The sequence below is a fragment of the Anopheles stephensi genome, chromosome X (genome assembly GCF_013141755.1).
Source record: "Anopheles stephensi strain Indian chromosome X, UCI_ANSTEP_V1.0, whole genome shotgun sequence".
NCBI classification, from domain to species: Eukaryota; Metazoa; Arthropoda; class Insecta; order Diptera; family Culicidae; genus Anopheles; species Anopheles stephensi.
Window position 1 is genome coordinate 16,550,715 of NC_050201.1, and position 14,750 is coordinate 16,565,464.

General features: G+C 39.9%; 2 protein-coding genes and 1 long non-coding RNA gene across 5 annotated transcripts; 1 reads left to right on the top strand and 2 right to left on the bottom strand.

The window, feature by feature from the left end:
* The first annotated feature begins 225 nt into the window (after window positions 1-225).
* On the top strand, window positions 226-1,910 carry LOC118511919. Of its 3 annotated transcripts, XM_036055581.1 has the most exons (7): window positions 229-375; window positions 515-603; window positions 860-928; window positions 995-1,033; window positions 1,111-1,191; window positions 1,271-1,321; window positions 1,390-1,910. In XM_036055581.1, exons 3-7 carry the CDS (start codon window positions 874-876, stop codon window positions 1,827-1,829), a joined length of 666 nt encoding a protein of 221 aa, XP_035911474.1. In that variant the 5' UTR covers window positions 229-375; window positions 515-603; window positions 860-873; the 3' UTR covers window positions 1,830-1,910. The 3 variants fall into 3 exon arrangements, with proteins under 3 accessions (XP_035911465.1, XP_035911474.1, XP_035911454.1); XM_036055572.1 differs by having other exon boundaries at window positions 226-603; XM_036055561.1 differs by lacking the exons at window positions 229-375; window positions 515-603 and having other exon boundaries at window positions 614-928.
* A 187-nt stretch (window positions 1,911-2,097) lies between these two features.
* On the bottom strand, window positions 2,098-5,484 carry LOC118511811. The gene is made up of 4 exons (XM_036055354.1): window positions 5,072-5,484; window positions 4,345-4,753; window positions 3,589-4,261; window positions 2,098-3,469 (listed from the first exon to the last, which is right to left on the bottom strand). The coding sequence occupies exons 1-3, from the start codon at window positions 5,181-5,183 to the stop codon at window positions 3,748-3,750; spliced, it is 1,035 nt and encodes a 344-aa protein (XP_035911247.1). The 5' UTR covers window positions 5,184-5,484; the 3' UTR covers window positions 2,098-3,469; window positions 3,589-3,747.
* Window positions 5,485-12,174: 6,690 nt separating this feature from the next.
* Window positions 12,175-12,552, bottom strand: LOC118512065. Its single transcript, XR_004906232.1, has 2 exons — window positions 12,426-12,552; window positions 12,175-12,352 (listed from the first exon to the last, which is right to left on the bottom strand). It is a non-coding gene; the product is annotated as an uncharacterized LOC118512065 (long non-coding RNA).
* Between the last annotated feature and the right edge of the window lie 2,198 nt (window positions 12,553-14,750).

Sequence of the window (14,750 nt, forward strand, 5' to 3'; positions counted from 1 at the left end):
CAAGACGGTGAGTTGAGAAATGGTGCTCTTCGTCGTACATCCCAAGTTATCTATACCCCTTGTTTTCGTAAATGTTTTGGTAAATACATTCGTTAACGAAATAACCTCGAAAAGATTTACGAGATTCCAAATTATTTCGAGGATAATTTGTTTTTGTTTTGATTCTGTTTGTTTACATTTTAAATGAACCCTCTGCTCCGGAACCGATGAACCGGAACCATGTTCATCGAATGTAAACAAACAAAAGTTCACTATCCTCGAAAACTTTATGCTTCGTTAAAATTTTCGAGGATAGCCATGCAAAATGTAAACAAATTTTCGAGGATAAGTTTTTTTGAATGTATTGGGGGCGTCGTCATGTGTAGCACAAAAAAGGTAAGATTTTTTTAGGGGATATTCCGTTATGGTAATTATGTTTTCGCTCTTCTCTCTTGTTACTCTGCTTTGCTTCATATCATTTCGTGGGACTCTACGCTTTGCGTGAGTGGGGGTATGTGTATCGTGTATCGTAAAGGCACATTCTATTATCAGCACTGCGAGAGTGAAGTTGTCGGCGTCGGTAGCAGCATTCGAGGAATTATATTTTTCAAAGCTCTGAAACTGGTAAGTAGAAGTGAGATTAGAACATTAGTAGCGTGTTGCATTCATACCTTATCTTGAAGACCGAGTCACCAAGGCTGCTCGGAGGTGTAGTCATTTATACGCTACATAAATAAGTGCGTTATTCGCTTTGCTTGATAGTGGTGTAGTTTACACTAGTCGTAATAGTTGTGGTAGTAACAGTAGTAGTGTTGTAGACCGGCGAACGGAATACGTTGCAGTGCCTTGAACTAATTGATGTTTTGTTTCTTTTTCTTAGTTTCAACATTCAACATGTCCAACGAGTCAATCAAGGATTTCGTATATTACGAGGAATGGCTCGAAACTGGTAAATATGTAATTGTAAATTATTTATCCATTGCACCAGATTAATAACTAACTGTTCTTTTTTAAGATTCGGATACATCAACAATGAGCGCGAATTCCAGGACCGGTAAGCACGCTAAGATTTTTTGATTTTTTTTTGATTGATTGTTTCATACCCTTTTTTTGTCTTTTCGCTCAATATAGACACCGACATAGAAAAGGAGGGGGAAACTGGATGGCAAGTCGGGTTTCCCAGCGTCGCGCCCCAGTGTGTGTTCAGAGAAAGTAGGGGACAATTTCGATTAGTTCTTGTATAGAGGCTTTACGTTTTTTTTACTTATATTTTTTCGTTCTTTTTTTACAGTATCCAACATCGATGGTCAACCGTCTTCATCTTCCGTACATTTGACTAGCAGTATGTTTTATAAAACATTGTCTAGCACAAATTGGTGTATTGTCATTTATAAACTTTGTGTTTTTTAGACTCGCGAAAACGGAAAGCAGTACAGTTGTGCAGTGTAGCTACGAATATGGAGACGGTTGAACCTTACGACCAAGAAACTGTGGTCCGCACACTCACTGGGCTAATTCGGTCTCATGCCCGTTTGGCGACACAAGTGTGCGAATTGATTAATGCCATGAAACCAAGGCCCGACGTTCGACCCAGCATGGAGTTTGATTTTGCTCCGATAGATTCGGTAGAAGAGCTGCAAAATTTAGATGCACTTCTTCAAGACGACTCGGAGGATAGAGCAAAACTTGTTCATTGGCTTGAAACACAGATCACTCGTGTGGACGTGGATAACCGTCGTCACGAATTAATTGATCTGCTGTTCACCAAAACCTTTTTTGCCACCATGAATTGGACTGGCATAAGCGAAAAAGCGGGACAAACAAAAATAGCATTAGGTAAATTTAAGTAAGTGGTAAGATTATTTGTAGAATTAGGAGGTAACAATGCTTTAGTTTTAAATAGTAATTATGTAGAAAATTAAAAAAAAAAACTATATCATGCTAAGGATAGGATTAAGATTAGCAATAGTAAACGTACGTCTTGCCACCAAAAAAAAAAATAGTTTTGTGAATAGTAGTGTTTAAGTAGACTAAGTTAGTTTTTAAGTCATTAAATTAGTAAAGTAAGTTGTAAATTAAGTTACATACAATAAAATACAATATACTTAAACAACTATATTTGGATGTACAACCTGATTAAATTTATTAATCCCTCTTGATACTGCATTTTACATTTCGTTAGTCCGCTTCGATTATCTGGTATTCGCTGAACAACAATACTTTGTCATATTCGGATATTTTTTCGGATAAGTGTACTACCTTCTTTTTCCAGCTAAATAAGTGTACTAAATAACGAACAGTTATAACTTCCTTTACATTGTTTTTTACTGAATTTATTCCACAAGTGTATGCAGCAGAGGAATAAAAATAATTTCATCGCGAATGCTTGGTATAGCAAATTATTTACATTTAACTTGCCCCGGGCATATATACACAAACGACTTATCTAAATTTTTAATGGATCCTTTGTAAGCGTTTAAAATACTTGACTCACAAGGATAATCAAAAGCAAAGTTTTTTTCATTCAACCTACGCCGGCAAATGCGCATATTGCCATCTTCCATTTGGCCATTAACTGTTTGAAATTGGTATATACTGTTATCCTTGCTCATATACCAACAATTTTATATCTCGTTATTTTGAAGCACACAATCTTTCTGGAGGTTAAATGTTATTATATTCCCTCGTTTGGAAATAGAGGGCTTTGATGCTGTGTAAAGGTTTCCTATATAATACTCCTCATATTCCATAAGTCGGTTGATTGCCTGTTCTAGCTCCTTCCATCCACAACGTAATAATTTTTTTAAACATTTCAACTGATTTTCAAATGGGTAGGTGGAAAAGGATGCTAAGGGTCCAAATCGCTCCACCTCCTCATACAAATGTTGCAATATGTGCACATTACTGCTTATATGTTGTTCGCCATACACACTTGCAAAGTCCTCAACGAATTTATTTAATAATTGGCCAGCAAAACGCCACTTCTCCTTATAAACTGAAGAGGACAGCAATGTCACAGCACAAAACAGCAGTAAGTAATGTCTGTACTCACAATCAGTAAGATGGGGTTTCAGCACTACGAACCCAGCATAATGGAGAAAAGACGCGCTCTCCGACGCTTTCCAAAAATGTGCCTGCTTGATAGGACGTATTTTGCGATGAATTTCTGTCGGCAACTTAATCTGTTCAATATGGTTTGATATTTGAACACATTGTTTTGTCGTCCAGCGTTGTTTTCTCAACGTTCCATCCCGAAAGCCTAAAATATAGTGCTTGCCGACACCTTGATCCACACAGTGTAGTCGATCTCCTGTTGGTATGTCCTTGATGATGTTGAAGAACCGCAAATCCACCAACGGCGTTTCCGTCTTGCGATGTCCAGGAAATGTCTTGTTTGTACCAGGAAATGTCATTGTACGTCCTGCCTGACTGTATTTGCCGACGACGGTACATTTCAAGCAGCTGTAGTATCCGGTGTGTCCCTTGACTCCTGTCGACATAAAAATAGAAAAAATAGTTAGACACTACAATTAATTATATTATCCTGGAAAGGGTAACAGACTGTGCACAATGTCTTAACCGCTAAAGCATAATTTTATCATTCATTACCTTTGATGAATGCCCTCGCAGGAGTGTCTGCCCCGATTGCGCGAGATAAAACTCAAAAATGTTTTATGTTGGGGATGATCCGCTTTATTCGCCTCTTGTTTGCTGGAGGGTCCGATTAAGACTGACTTAATAATTATTTTTATGTTTATAAGTGTACAGTTATGGATATAGGAGTGGTATGGAAGGGGAGGAGGTCACGGTCACACCAATGAGTTGGTTCGGCCACGTGACGTTAGGAATGTTCCGGCGTCGGGTTGCTGGTCTCACGGTCGGAGCAGCGTTGGCTGGCCGGAATGCTGAGGCGTCGAAATGTTGATCGTCCCATGGTCGAGGCGGTGTTGGATTACATCGTCGTCGAGTACTGCTGATGATGTTGTATGTTGCCGATGTTGAATATGGTAACTCGCGCAGTCTTATGGCGACATGACATCCATGAACGATTATGCCACGCTGCATCAAATCATTCATTTCGACCACCATTGGACGAAGATATTCTTCTGCAGATTCGGGTTTGGTCGTTCCACAGAAGATGCCAGCAGTCATAACCGGTGCTTGGGGCAGCTCATGAATAGAAAACAAGATTGGCCAGAACTGCATGCTGCTATTTGTATGTAAAGGCAGACCATCGATCGATATGGTTAGGGATAGCTGGGTGGCAGGTGATTTCTCAGTACTAAAAACAGAAGTAGTGATGGTTAACATGGAACTTTTGCAAATAACACATAAAATAAACATAAAACAATTTGAAGCACACACCGAAAATAGTTTTGTAGGCATCGTTTTATCCCGCGATACCAAAAGTGTCCACCGCCAATTTCCGCTATCTGCGTCGAGCTACTGCGATCCGTTTTCAGCAACGTCTTAGCGGTTGATGGAACTTTAACGTGAGCTTGTTGAAAAAGTTTAAGTACCATATTGATCGAGCGGTGCGAGGCATTTGTGGATAACGCCCAGTAACGGATGCCATCTGTGATCGACATTCCTTCTATCGGTCGAACATCTTCTGCATCATCATCGTCATCGTCGTCGAAAAGATAATCACGAACAATTGGTTCCTCATTTTCCACATTAGAAAAATCCGGGGCAACAATATCCTCCTGCACATAACTTTCCATTACAGCGGTAACACTTGGGACTGGAGTCTCAAATGAAGCACGGGATGGGCCTGAAACAAAAATAAAAATTATTATCTATGTGATAATGACGATTATGGGGTTGCATTTCGGTGGTCCAGTGGAGATCATGTGAAACTTATGAGCAAGCAAAGGCTCCTGCTGGTGTATTTTTCAACGTCTGACCAGGAGGGGAAAGGGGATGATGGGGGATTAGCTTTGTGAAGTACTTATAGCTTCGATAGACGAGACTCTTTCTGCGAGACCCCTAACGCGAGGCTCCTAATCTTAAACCCCTTATACTAGCTAGTCGTTGGGGTCCTAGGAATCCGCCTACACCACCCGCAATTGATTTCACTGGGTTTGTTTACCTGGAGCTGGTTCTGCAGTGTCTTGATGCTGTGGTGCCATTATATATTGCTCATATTTTCTAGCCTTTCGGTAAAAATTTCCAGTAGCACGAGAACGTTTCGAATCGGACATCTTCTGGCTTTCTCAAAGAAAATCACCAAAACTTTAAAAACAGTATGGACTAATTTAAAGCTGGTAAAATTGTACTGCAACGGTTATTGGCGGCGAAGAAATTTCGATCAACAATCACACAGTGAATAGAACGAAGCCGATTGGCTTCGTCAACCTCTCCCCACTTCTAATCGCATCACGCATGAACTCTTACCCCTTCTCCATGCGCAGCCAGACCAAAAATCAGCGATCAACGATACAGGGCTCGCCTATTCACTTTGCGATGCGAACGGCATATTTTGTACAAAGTGTTTCAATTTGTTATATACATTTTTACGACAAAACTTACCGTCTTGACAATACAATCATGTCGAAAACCATGTGGAAGAAATGGAAGAACTGAAAACACTTCGGGATTGAATGAAAATACTCAAACGAAATGTAAAAAAATAATGACGGTATAATATATGCCGTTCATATAGTAAAGTAACGAGACAAACCCTGTACGAGTGCACACATGCCCATACATATATTCACCCAAACAAGGTGAATTTATAGGCGTAAGCGAGATGGGTATAATAATAAAAGGAGAGCAAAATGTAAACAGTTAGGTCATCATGAACCGAATTCGAGTGTGTGACAAATCATCCATGAGTGCGAACGTAAGAGGTGTATAAATAGAAAGAGAGGGGGATATTTATCCTCGAAAATTTCCCCTTGGGTCTGGCCTATGACAGCTTGGATCCGAAGGAAATGGGTGAAAAAACTACGTGAAACCACGCGTTCGAACTGTTATAATTACCTAAGGCATTATTGCACGAGGAGTGCAACGGAGAGAAAGAAACATGAACGGGTTTGTGAAATAAATAAAAAATCATTCATTCATATCACAATCTAATCCGAGTGTTATTGTTTGTTTTGTTTTGATTTGCGCTGCCATAGCGCCTCTGGCCTATGACAGCTTGGATCCGAACCCAACTGACATCTGTTATACAAAAAAGGGGTAAAAGACTCGAGAAGGCCCCCCCTAGAATCTTTTGTGTGCAGCACTGTGGCCTGTCATTTTTGTTGTACGGTGGGATTTCTGTATGGTCAAAACCCATTTGATGTAAACATTGTGCATTGTTCCTTAATACTGTTAATAGACAGCGAGTAAAACTTGATACAATACATTGTAACAAGTGGTTTGAGATTATGATATTCTTATGTTTCCTCCTTTGCTGAATATCAATGCAAGGTAACAAGTATTCATCGAATTACTGTTCCGTTACCGTCCGAGAACGCCGTGCATGTTTTAGGCCCGATTGTTCACCCCTTGTGCGACTGAAAACTAGTACGAAGCCCTGTAACCCAAAATGAATGGTATGGTTAGCGGAGAGGGGATTTTAATCAAATAATAACAATATTTTATTCGACTTTCATCAACCAATTTTGACCACACTGAAAGCACACTGAAAGCTCACTGTGAAGCTCTCGCAACGTGTACTGCGGATTGCATATCTTTAGGCGTAAATCCTACAGCGCCTAACAAGTTTTGTCAGGGGGGGGCCTTCTCGAGTCTTTTACCAAAAAAGGCTAAATTTCAAAAAAAAAATTGCCCGATCCTCGCCATAACTGCTCGCTTCATGCGCGAATGCTCGTTACGCTCTTAGAGCAGCTCAGCACCATACCAGATTGCCGTTGGAACGAGCAGCACAGCACACACCCGTTCGCTCTCGCGTGCAGAGGCGCTCAAACATTTTCTCGCTTTCCGCAATGTGCCGTGCACTGCTCGAACCATGATCTTCCGCTTGAGAGCCCCTGAGTGCGAGAGAGCGAACACACGTGTGCAGGGGCGCTCGAACTGTTTCTCGCGCGCCGTTTTGGTACTGGCATGCAGCGCGCATTTTAAAACCGTCTGGACACCCCTGCAAACTTCTGCTTCTCTCTTTCCTTATTGGCTCTGCCCTGAGCACGCTGAGCGACAGTCGTGTTCTGAATGTGATGGTGTAAGGACGTCGCACGCGCACGGATAAGCCGAGGCGCATGACCCGGTGTTTCAATGCAGATGGTGTTAGGATTGTTCGTGTGTGAGCTGCGGTAGCCTGGAGCTTCACTTTGTGACGATCGATTGGTGTTTGCCGCTTCCCGTAACATGTTTTCTGCGAGAGCGTAGGTATGGTGCAGCATCTCATGTACAACGAAGAGCACCATGAGTTGAGACTCACCGTCTTGTTTTTTTTCCCCTAAAGGAACCCTGGCGAACACGAGGAGTGCAACGGAGAGAAAGAAACATCGTTCATGTTTGTTGGTTTGGTTTGTTGAATAAATAAAAAATCATTCATTCATATCACATTCTAATCCGAGTGTTATTGTTTGCTTTGTTTTGATTTGCGCTGCCATAGCGCCTCTGGCCTATGACAGCTTGGATCCGAAGGAAATGGGTGAAAAAACTACGTGAAACCACGCGTTCGAACTGTTATAATTAGCTAAATCTGCTGCTCTCTAAGGCAAGATTTAGTATCGAGATTTAGCTAAAAGAACTCGAAAAACGCTATAAGCCTGCTATAAAATGTCAGTTGGGAGGCGTGGTATCAAGTAGTTTTTTCACCCATTTTCTTCGGATCCAAGCTGTCATAGGCCAGAGGCGCCCCACTCGTCATACAAGTGCTCGAATCCGCATGCAACGTCCTAATTTTGTGTCACAAGCCCGCCGGCCATACAAAATTGAGGACGTTTTTACATGGGCTGAGGACATTCTGAGGACGTTCGGATTCGGGCTTATGGGGTGGTGTGCGTGAGCGTTTGCGCTCCAGGGGTATACATGTGTATGTGATCCCGCTGTTTGTATGTATTGTGATATGTGTTTTCTTTCGCCTTGCCACTATTTGCTTCACAAACAAAACAGCTCTTTTTTAAATCATTTATTAAAAGAGGCTTTGGCCCTCAGAGACCTCATCCGCCTCTTTAAACACTCCGATAGTATCCGATGCCGGCTCCGAAACACATCCGGAAGCTTCCTACGCCGGCTCCGTAAGAGAGCCAAAGGCTTTCATTGCACTACGTTTTTCCCGCAAATTTTTAACACAATTGATTAATGCGACGGTCCCTCCGATACAGGAGCGATCTCGACGTGACGCGGATGTTTTGGCTGGCAAATTTGCTTTGCCTAAACACAATTCTAATCCATAACAGCAACTGCGGCCAATAGTTTGTTTCCGTGCCGGCACCGTACCTGTCAAGTCTACACCGACGCGACAACACATAACAATACCGCGCGTTTACACGGTCGAGCAGTGGCATACACACGTATACACATCGACACAGACTGTGGAAGAATTGACAGAGCAGCACAGACGATCATTGCCGTACTGGCAAAGAGGGATAGCAATATGGTATGTTGCACGCGGGCACAAAATTGGCTACAAAGCTGAGGACCTTGTTCGGAAACTGCTCGACAGGACCAGTGGGGCTATGGCAGCGCAAATCAAAACAAAACAAACAATAACACTCGGATTAGATTGTGATATGAATGAATGAATTTTTATTTATTTCACAAACCCGTTCATGTTTCTCACTCTCCGTTGTACTCCTCGTGTTCGCCAGTGTTCCTTTAGGGGAAAAAACAAGACGGTGAGTTGAGAAATGGTGCTCTTCGTCGTACATCCCAAGTTATCTATACCCCTTGTTTTCGTAAATGTTTTGGTAAATACATTCGTTAACGAAATAACCTCGAAAAGATTTACGAGATTCCAAATTATTTCGAGGATAATTTGTTTTTGTTTTGATTCTGTTTGTTTACATTTTAAATGAACCCTCTGCTCCGGAACCGATGAACCGGAACCATGTTCATCGAATGTAAACAAACAAAAGTTCACTATCCTCGAAAACTTTATGCTTCGTTAAAATTTTCGAGGATAGCCATGCAAAATGTAAACAAATTTTCGAGGATAAGTTTTTTTGAATGTATTGGGGGCGTCGTCATGTGTAGCACAAAAAAGGTAAGATTTTTGGTAAAAAGGTAAAATAGAGTCCCAAACAAAGATTTGACAGTTCGAAAATGGTCAGGGCTATTGCACACGTGATACGTGTTTTGTCAATCGGAGGGGGGATGTTTGTTTACATTTTGCATTTGGATTGTTATTGTGCAGGGAAGTGATCGTTTATTTTCCTCGACCTTTTTTAAGATTTGTGACTAATTATGCGCCTTTATTGGTTGCTGTTTGGAATTATTTCAGTTATATTCTACGATACGTTAATGATACGTCGCATACATTTAGTGAAAACGTGTTTAGGCTGCGCGTGGACACTTTTCTGCTTTGCTGCGGACCGGTTCAACTCCCGGTCGGATGTTTGTTACCGGAGGATGCAGAGGTGTCTGTTTAAAGCAACAGTGGCCGCACCGTAACCAGCGCTAGCATCTATGAAGATGCGCCTTAACAGCCGGCAATTCTATCAGTATGCGTTTCATACTGGTGTACCTGTGGTACAATGTGCAACTGATTTTTATCCGCCGCCGGAAGCAGCAGCATCCCGTTGGATGTTTGCTGCCGGATTATGGAGCAGAATATGTTAGCTCCTAGATGTTTCTTACCTTTGGCTAAACGGGAGAAGAGCCCCTGTTCTATATTAAAAGGAATCGCTGTGCTGTCGGCATGTGCACCATATCATACCATTGTATGATTGTGCACTTGCATGCAGACAAAATTTGTGTTGATAAATCTCGTGATAAATGTGATTAATTAGTAATAAAAGATGTGATCGTACACCTAACGCGGTCGTGTTTTAAACATATTTTAGTGTGACACATCCGAAACCGTTTTGGTACTTAGGCTCTAGTGGATCCGGGTGTGTTGTATTCTTTAACTTTTTAACGGATGTAACGTTATGCAATCACCGGAAAGGATCGGCGGAAGGCTATCATACAGAAAAATAAGTACGATATTCATATATCTGTCCTGCATTACAAGCCGTCTACCATAGTGATCGATTTCCTTGCAAGCTGGGCAGGTCATTCTATTTTAACATTACAGGATCGCAGTCTAACACATGGCGGTAGGTACCGGCTGCGTTAAGGTAAAAGGTTCGCGCCTTCGTCTCTGATTCTACTGGAATTTCGAACCGTTGAGCAGTTCGTACGTTAATGAAACGGACTGGATAGCTTACTGGCTCAACAACTAGCGCCTAACAGTGGACCTTGTGCTTGCTGAACTTGTGCTTGTAGCTCATAGTTGAATAAGACGGACAGCCTGTCTTTATCCATCAGACTCCTAATCATTTCTTTCCATCCATCCGAAGAAAAAGTAAAAATTTTATCAAAAATTGAATATACAAGTCGTTTCTGAATTCTGAAAAATATTTTTTTCATGCTCACCTTCCTTATCGAGTTACCAAATTCCGTACCTAGGCACCACCTCTTGGAATAAAGACAAACGATGCCACTTCATACATTTATCAGATTTTTTCAATATCCACCAATGCAGTGTAGTCATGAAAACTGTTGAGACTCTATAATGAAATGAAATGATAAAATAAGGTTTTATTCGAACACATAAGTGTTAGCAAACTGAAATGAAACTTTGGATTGGTCTATTGAATTGAACTTTGGTTTTTCTAATCATTTACTCTTAGTTGTGTTATTCTAAATCCGACTCTATGCTTGGCTCCTATAGGTTGGTGGCATTTCGTGATGGGAATCGAGGTTGTTCATTAAAGACTATGTTTTCAGCAAGTATTAAGGAATTCAGTCAGTAATTTAAAATTTATACTGTCGAAGTGTCTATTTCAAAATTCCACGATAAAAGTTAGTTCTTACACCTATGGTAAGAATGAGAATAATGTTTGCTGTAGTTATTATGCCGCTAAATGTTCCGTATGTTTGCTATGCTTCTCTATGTACCACATTACCAGACAAGATACTGGGGAACTTTTTTTTGTATTCTATACATGATTCTCAGGGCAAGAACGAGTGTCCTGATTACAGCAGAAACATTGATATTCTTCCTGTATATGTATTTGAGACTTTTCTGTATTGTCTCTTATTTTTTGAGAAATGCATTTAACCCTCTCCATAAGCTATTATTTCTTAGCGTATATACAAATGCTAGTTATAATTACTTGGACGCAGAAAGGCAATTAAGTGGTTAATACTACCATGCAAATACCAAAAAAAAACCCTCGAGTTTGTAAACGTGCATTTTTCAGCCCGAATGGCATACGTAAATATTCATATTGTCCGTCAGGCGTAACGAACGCTGTATATTGGATGGAATTCTCATCCATTTTAACCTGATGAAAACCGCTTTTCAAATCAAGTAAAGTGAAGTAACGCTTGTTCCCCAAATGTTCGAGACATGTTTCAATCAGTGGCAAAGGGTAGTTATCGCGAATCGTGATCTTGTTCAAAGGCCGATAATCTACACACTTTCGGATTTCCCCGTTCTTTTTTCTTACCAATACAAGTGGCGAGGCATAAGGTGAATTACTAGGACGGATTATGTTTTTCTCGAGCAAATTTCTAATAATTTCTCTAACTTGATTTCGTTCAGCGTAAGACAAACGTCTCGGCTTGCAAAATATTGGAGTGTTGTGATTCAAACTTATTTTCATTCCTTGCTCCGGTGGTAATTTTTGTTCTGAAGGAAATTTACAGTAACATTCTTCAACAGCTCTAGCTACCAAAGAGATCTGTTCCTTTAGAAGATCCTTGCCTATATCAAATGAGGGATTGGTAATGGATGAATTGTCTATAGCGCACATTTCCAGGAAAGTATTCATTGCGCAATTATCTTGAGGAAACGTCAATAATTTGGCTGGTTGTCCTTTATCTACCTGTAAATCGCCCCACGATTCTTTCAGAATGCCTAAATCTCTGAGCTTCTTCACCACGTGTGTTTTCAGGGAAGGTATTTTCGATTTCAATTTATGCTTTAATAAGGCGCTTTCATCGTAAATATGACGTTTAAATATGGCTAGAGAAATGTTTAATTTCAGCATAAGGTTCCTACCTATAATAACAGGCCATGACATACAATTTTTCGGTAAGATAATAAACTCATGTATTTTTTCATTATTTTGATGTTTAATTCGACAATCAGTTTGTCCAAGCGATAGTAGCGCACTGTTACCTAAACCGCAATATCCTGAATTTTCCGGTTGTTTCAAGAGGCATGGAGGAACCAAATTTTCATTTATAAAACTTCTGGGGCTTCCTGAATCGAAAAGAGATAACACACGTGGAAGGAAACTGTTTGGCCCGCTTAAAGCTAAAAACGTAACACATACCTCCTGCATGGCTTGAATTTGTTGTAAAAAGCCCGAGTCCTCGTTTGTTGGATTCACAGCGGCGGCTGGTATTTTACTACGGCTTGGACATTCTCGATGTGAATGGCCCGTCTGTGAACACCGAAGGCACGATCCATAGGGACGTTGAGGTCGTTGAAATTGGCTCTGATAATACCCTAGAGCGTTTGTTTCAGAGAGCTGTAGTCGAATAGTCCCGACGAACGAGCAATTTCTTGAGCTGTCCCAGAAAGCAGTCGAAGGGTTGTTACCAGCTTCTGTTTTTCGTCAACGCTGAGCAATCCAAAAACTCTTTCCAGTTCTTCGAACCACATCACAATATCGACGCCATTTTGTCCGCTGAGCGGGGGAACCAAACTCTCGATCGTCTTAAAATCAGGTTCGTTTTTCTCTGCTTTGCTTTGTAGTTTCATCTCCGAAACTTCCTTTTGTAAGACCAGCAGCTTTTTCTCTAGCTCTAGCTGATCTATTTTTTCTTGAAGTGCGATATTTGCCACACTGTTGTCCTCGGCCAGGTTGTAGTATCCATCTCTAAATATATAAATATTATTTACATGAACTGGTAAGCGGTTGAATACATGGTTGCAACCTCGAACATATGCCTTGAAAATGCAATGTAACGTATATTTCGGAACAAAGAAGTATTTTGATGTAAGTTATGCCTCATTCAAATGTCAACTGATTATTTACTGACTGGTTTTTCACAGAATCATTCACAAAATTTCGTACCATACACGCGAAGCTTGTCTTTACGGGTTGTTGTATTTATAAATATTGAATTCTATCATGATTTAGTTATTCTTAATATAAATTAATTTTTAAATAGAGCTCATGTCTACGATACGTTTCATCTGACTAATCAAACTAAACAAGCATCTGTTTTTGGGAATAAAACAAAAGCTTGATGTTTTAGATAAATGTGATAGTGACGTATCGTGCTTTTTTGGCATGCTATTATGCTGTTGGTACGGTCCGGGGGTGTGCAAGACTGACTATCATCCAGTTACCGGTAACAAAAATCATAGAAAGCTATAGAAGGCCAAATAGACGAGTTAGAAATTGTGAATTTGGGTTTAAGTTTTTACGATCGACGATTTTGTTTTCATTTTTTTAAATTTATAATATTACATTCTATTTATTCAATATTCATTCCAGTTTTTTATAAGGCCTTCCTTATATATTTTCAAAATTGGATTTGGCATGGAAGATGCTCAAAAAGTTGGAAAAATATGGAATAATTTATTAAATTATCTTATCAACATACTTCGGGGGAGAGCCGCGGAGAAATCTAAGAATAATGTCTTAAGAGGTGTTGTAAGAAACGTGTGCACTGCTTGATTGTTCTTTTTTGAGGGATCTTTATTCCTATTCTAGACCCATAGCATGCATTCCATTAATTCATTCGATCGTGATCGCCTTCGGGAATGGCATGCCGGTTGCCTATAAGGTGCAAACAATCGGTTTACATGAATAGCTCAAATCAAGATTCTATTGTGAAAATAACACAATACACTTTTATAGTCTTCTTCTTTGGCACAACAACCTCGAGAGGTCTCGGCCTACCATTTCTGGCTTTCTGTGACTTAATTTTACCCGTAGAAAAGGTAGTCAGCCTTACGTACGGATGACTTTTATAGAAATACTTAAAAATAATTTACTGATTAAAATTAGGCAAAATAATCAGTCAATCAAAGCGAGCTAGGCACTTCACTCCTTCAATATTTGAGTCTTTTCTAGAAGCAAAACAAAAAACCCTTAAGCTCGTGTAAGTTAGTTGTGTTTTAAAAGCTGTTAATTTTGATGAATTCCTGAAACTTTATTGCTGTATTATACTTTACTTTCTATAGGTTTAGCTTTCTGAAAATTGTTTTTGCTCTTATATGGTAGGTTTCCGATTCCGAAAGGTACTCGTGGAAATCTATATGTTAAAAATGTCAAATGATCTCTACGCTTATGTATTCATCCAAAAAAAAAAAAATCTTTGGTTTCCATCAATTTTAGTTTTGATGCATTTTAATAGTGGCAAAAAGGAATAATTAAACTGTGTGTAGAATTGTGATGTAAGTATAACAGGTGTATGTAAAAATAAAATGTTTTATGATTTTTCACAACTTTTTATTGGTTTATTTTAAAACAAACAGGTGTTTGTATAACTCTGGTAAGGCCATATCTGAACCACTTATCTGTTCCTTGTAAATAATATTTACATGTTTGGAGATGGATATTACTACCGAAATAATAATTAACCTAACACATAATTGTGTATTTGCATGGTAATTTAACCACCCCATTGTCTTTCTCATCTCA

What these genes read in the sequence shown, in the direction of transcription:
- LOC118511919 (XM_036055561.1), top strand. Translation starts at nt 838, where the DNA reads ATGTTTTGTTTCTTTTTCTTAGTTTCAACATTCAACATGTCCAACGAG. An exon ending in CGAGGAATGGCTCGAAACTG is followed by an intron (nt 929 to 994) that starts GTAAATATGTAA and finishes TTCTTTTTTAAG; the next exon opens with ATTCGGATACATCAACAATG. An exon ending in CCAGTGTGTGTTCAGAGAAA is followed by an intron (nt 1,192 to 1,270) that starts GTAGGGGACAAT and finishes CTTTTTTTACAG; the next exon opens with TATCCAACATCGATGGTCAA.
- LOC118511811 (XM_036055354.1), bottom strand. Translation starts at nt 5,183, where the DNA reads ATGTCCGATTCGAAACGTTCTCGTGCTACTGGAAATTTTTACCGAAAG. An exon ending in CACTGCAGAACCAGCTCCAG is followed by an intron (nt 4,754 to 5,071) that starts GTAAACAAACCC and finishes TTTTTGTTTCAG; the next exon opens with GCCCATCCCGTGCTTCATTT. An exon ending in TGCCTACAAAACTATTTTCG is followed by an intron (nt 4,262 to 4,344) that starts GTGTGTGCTTCA and finishes TTCTGTTTTTAG; the next exon opens with TACTGAGAAATCACCTGCCA.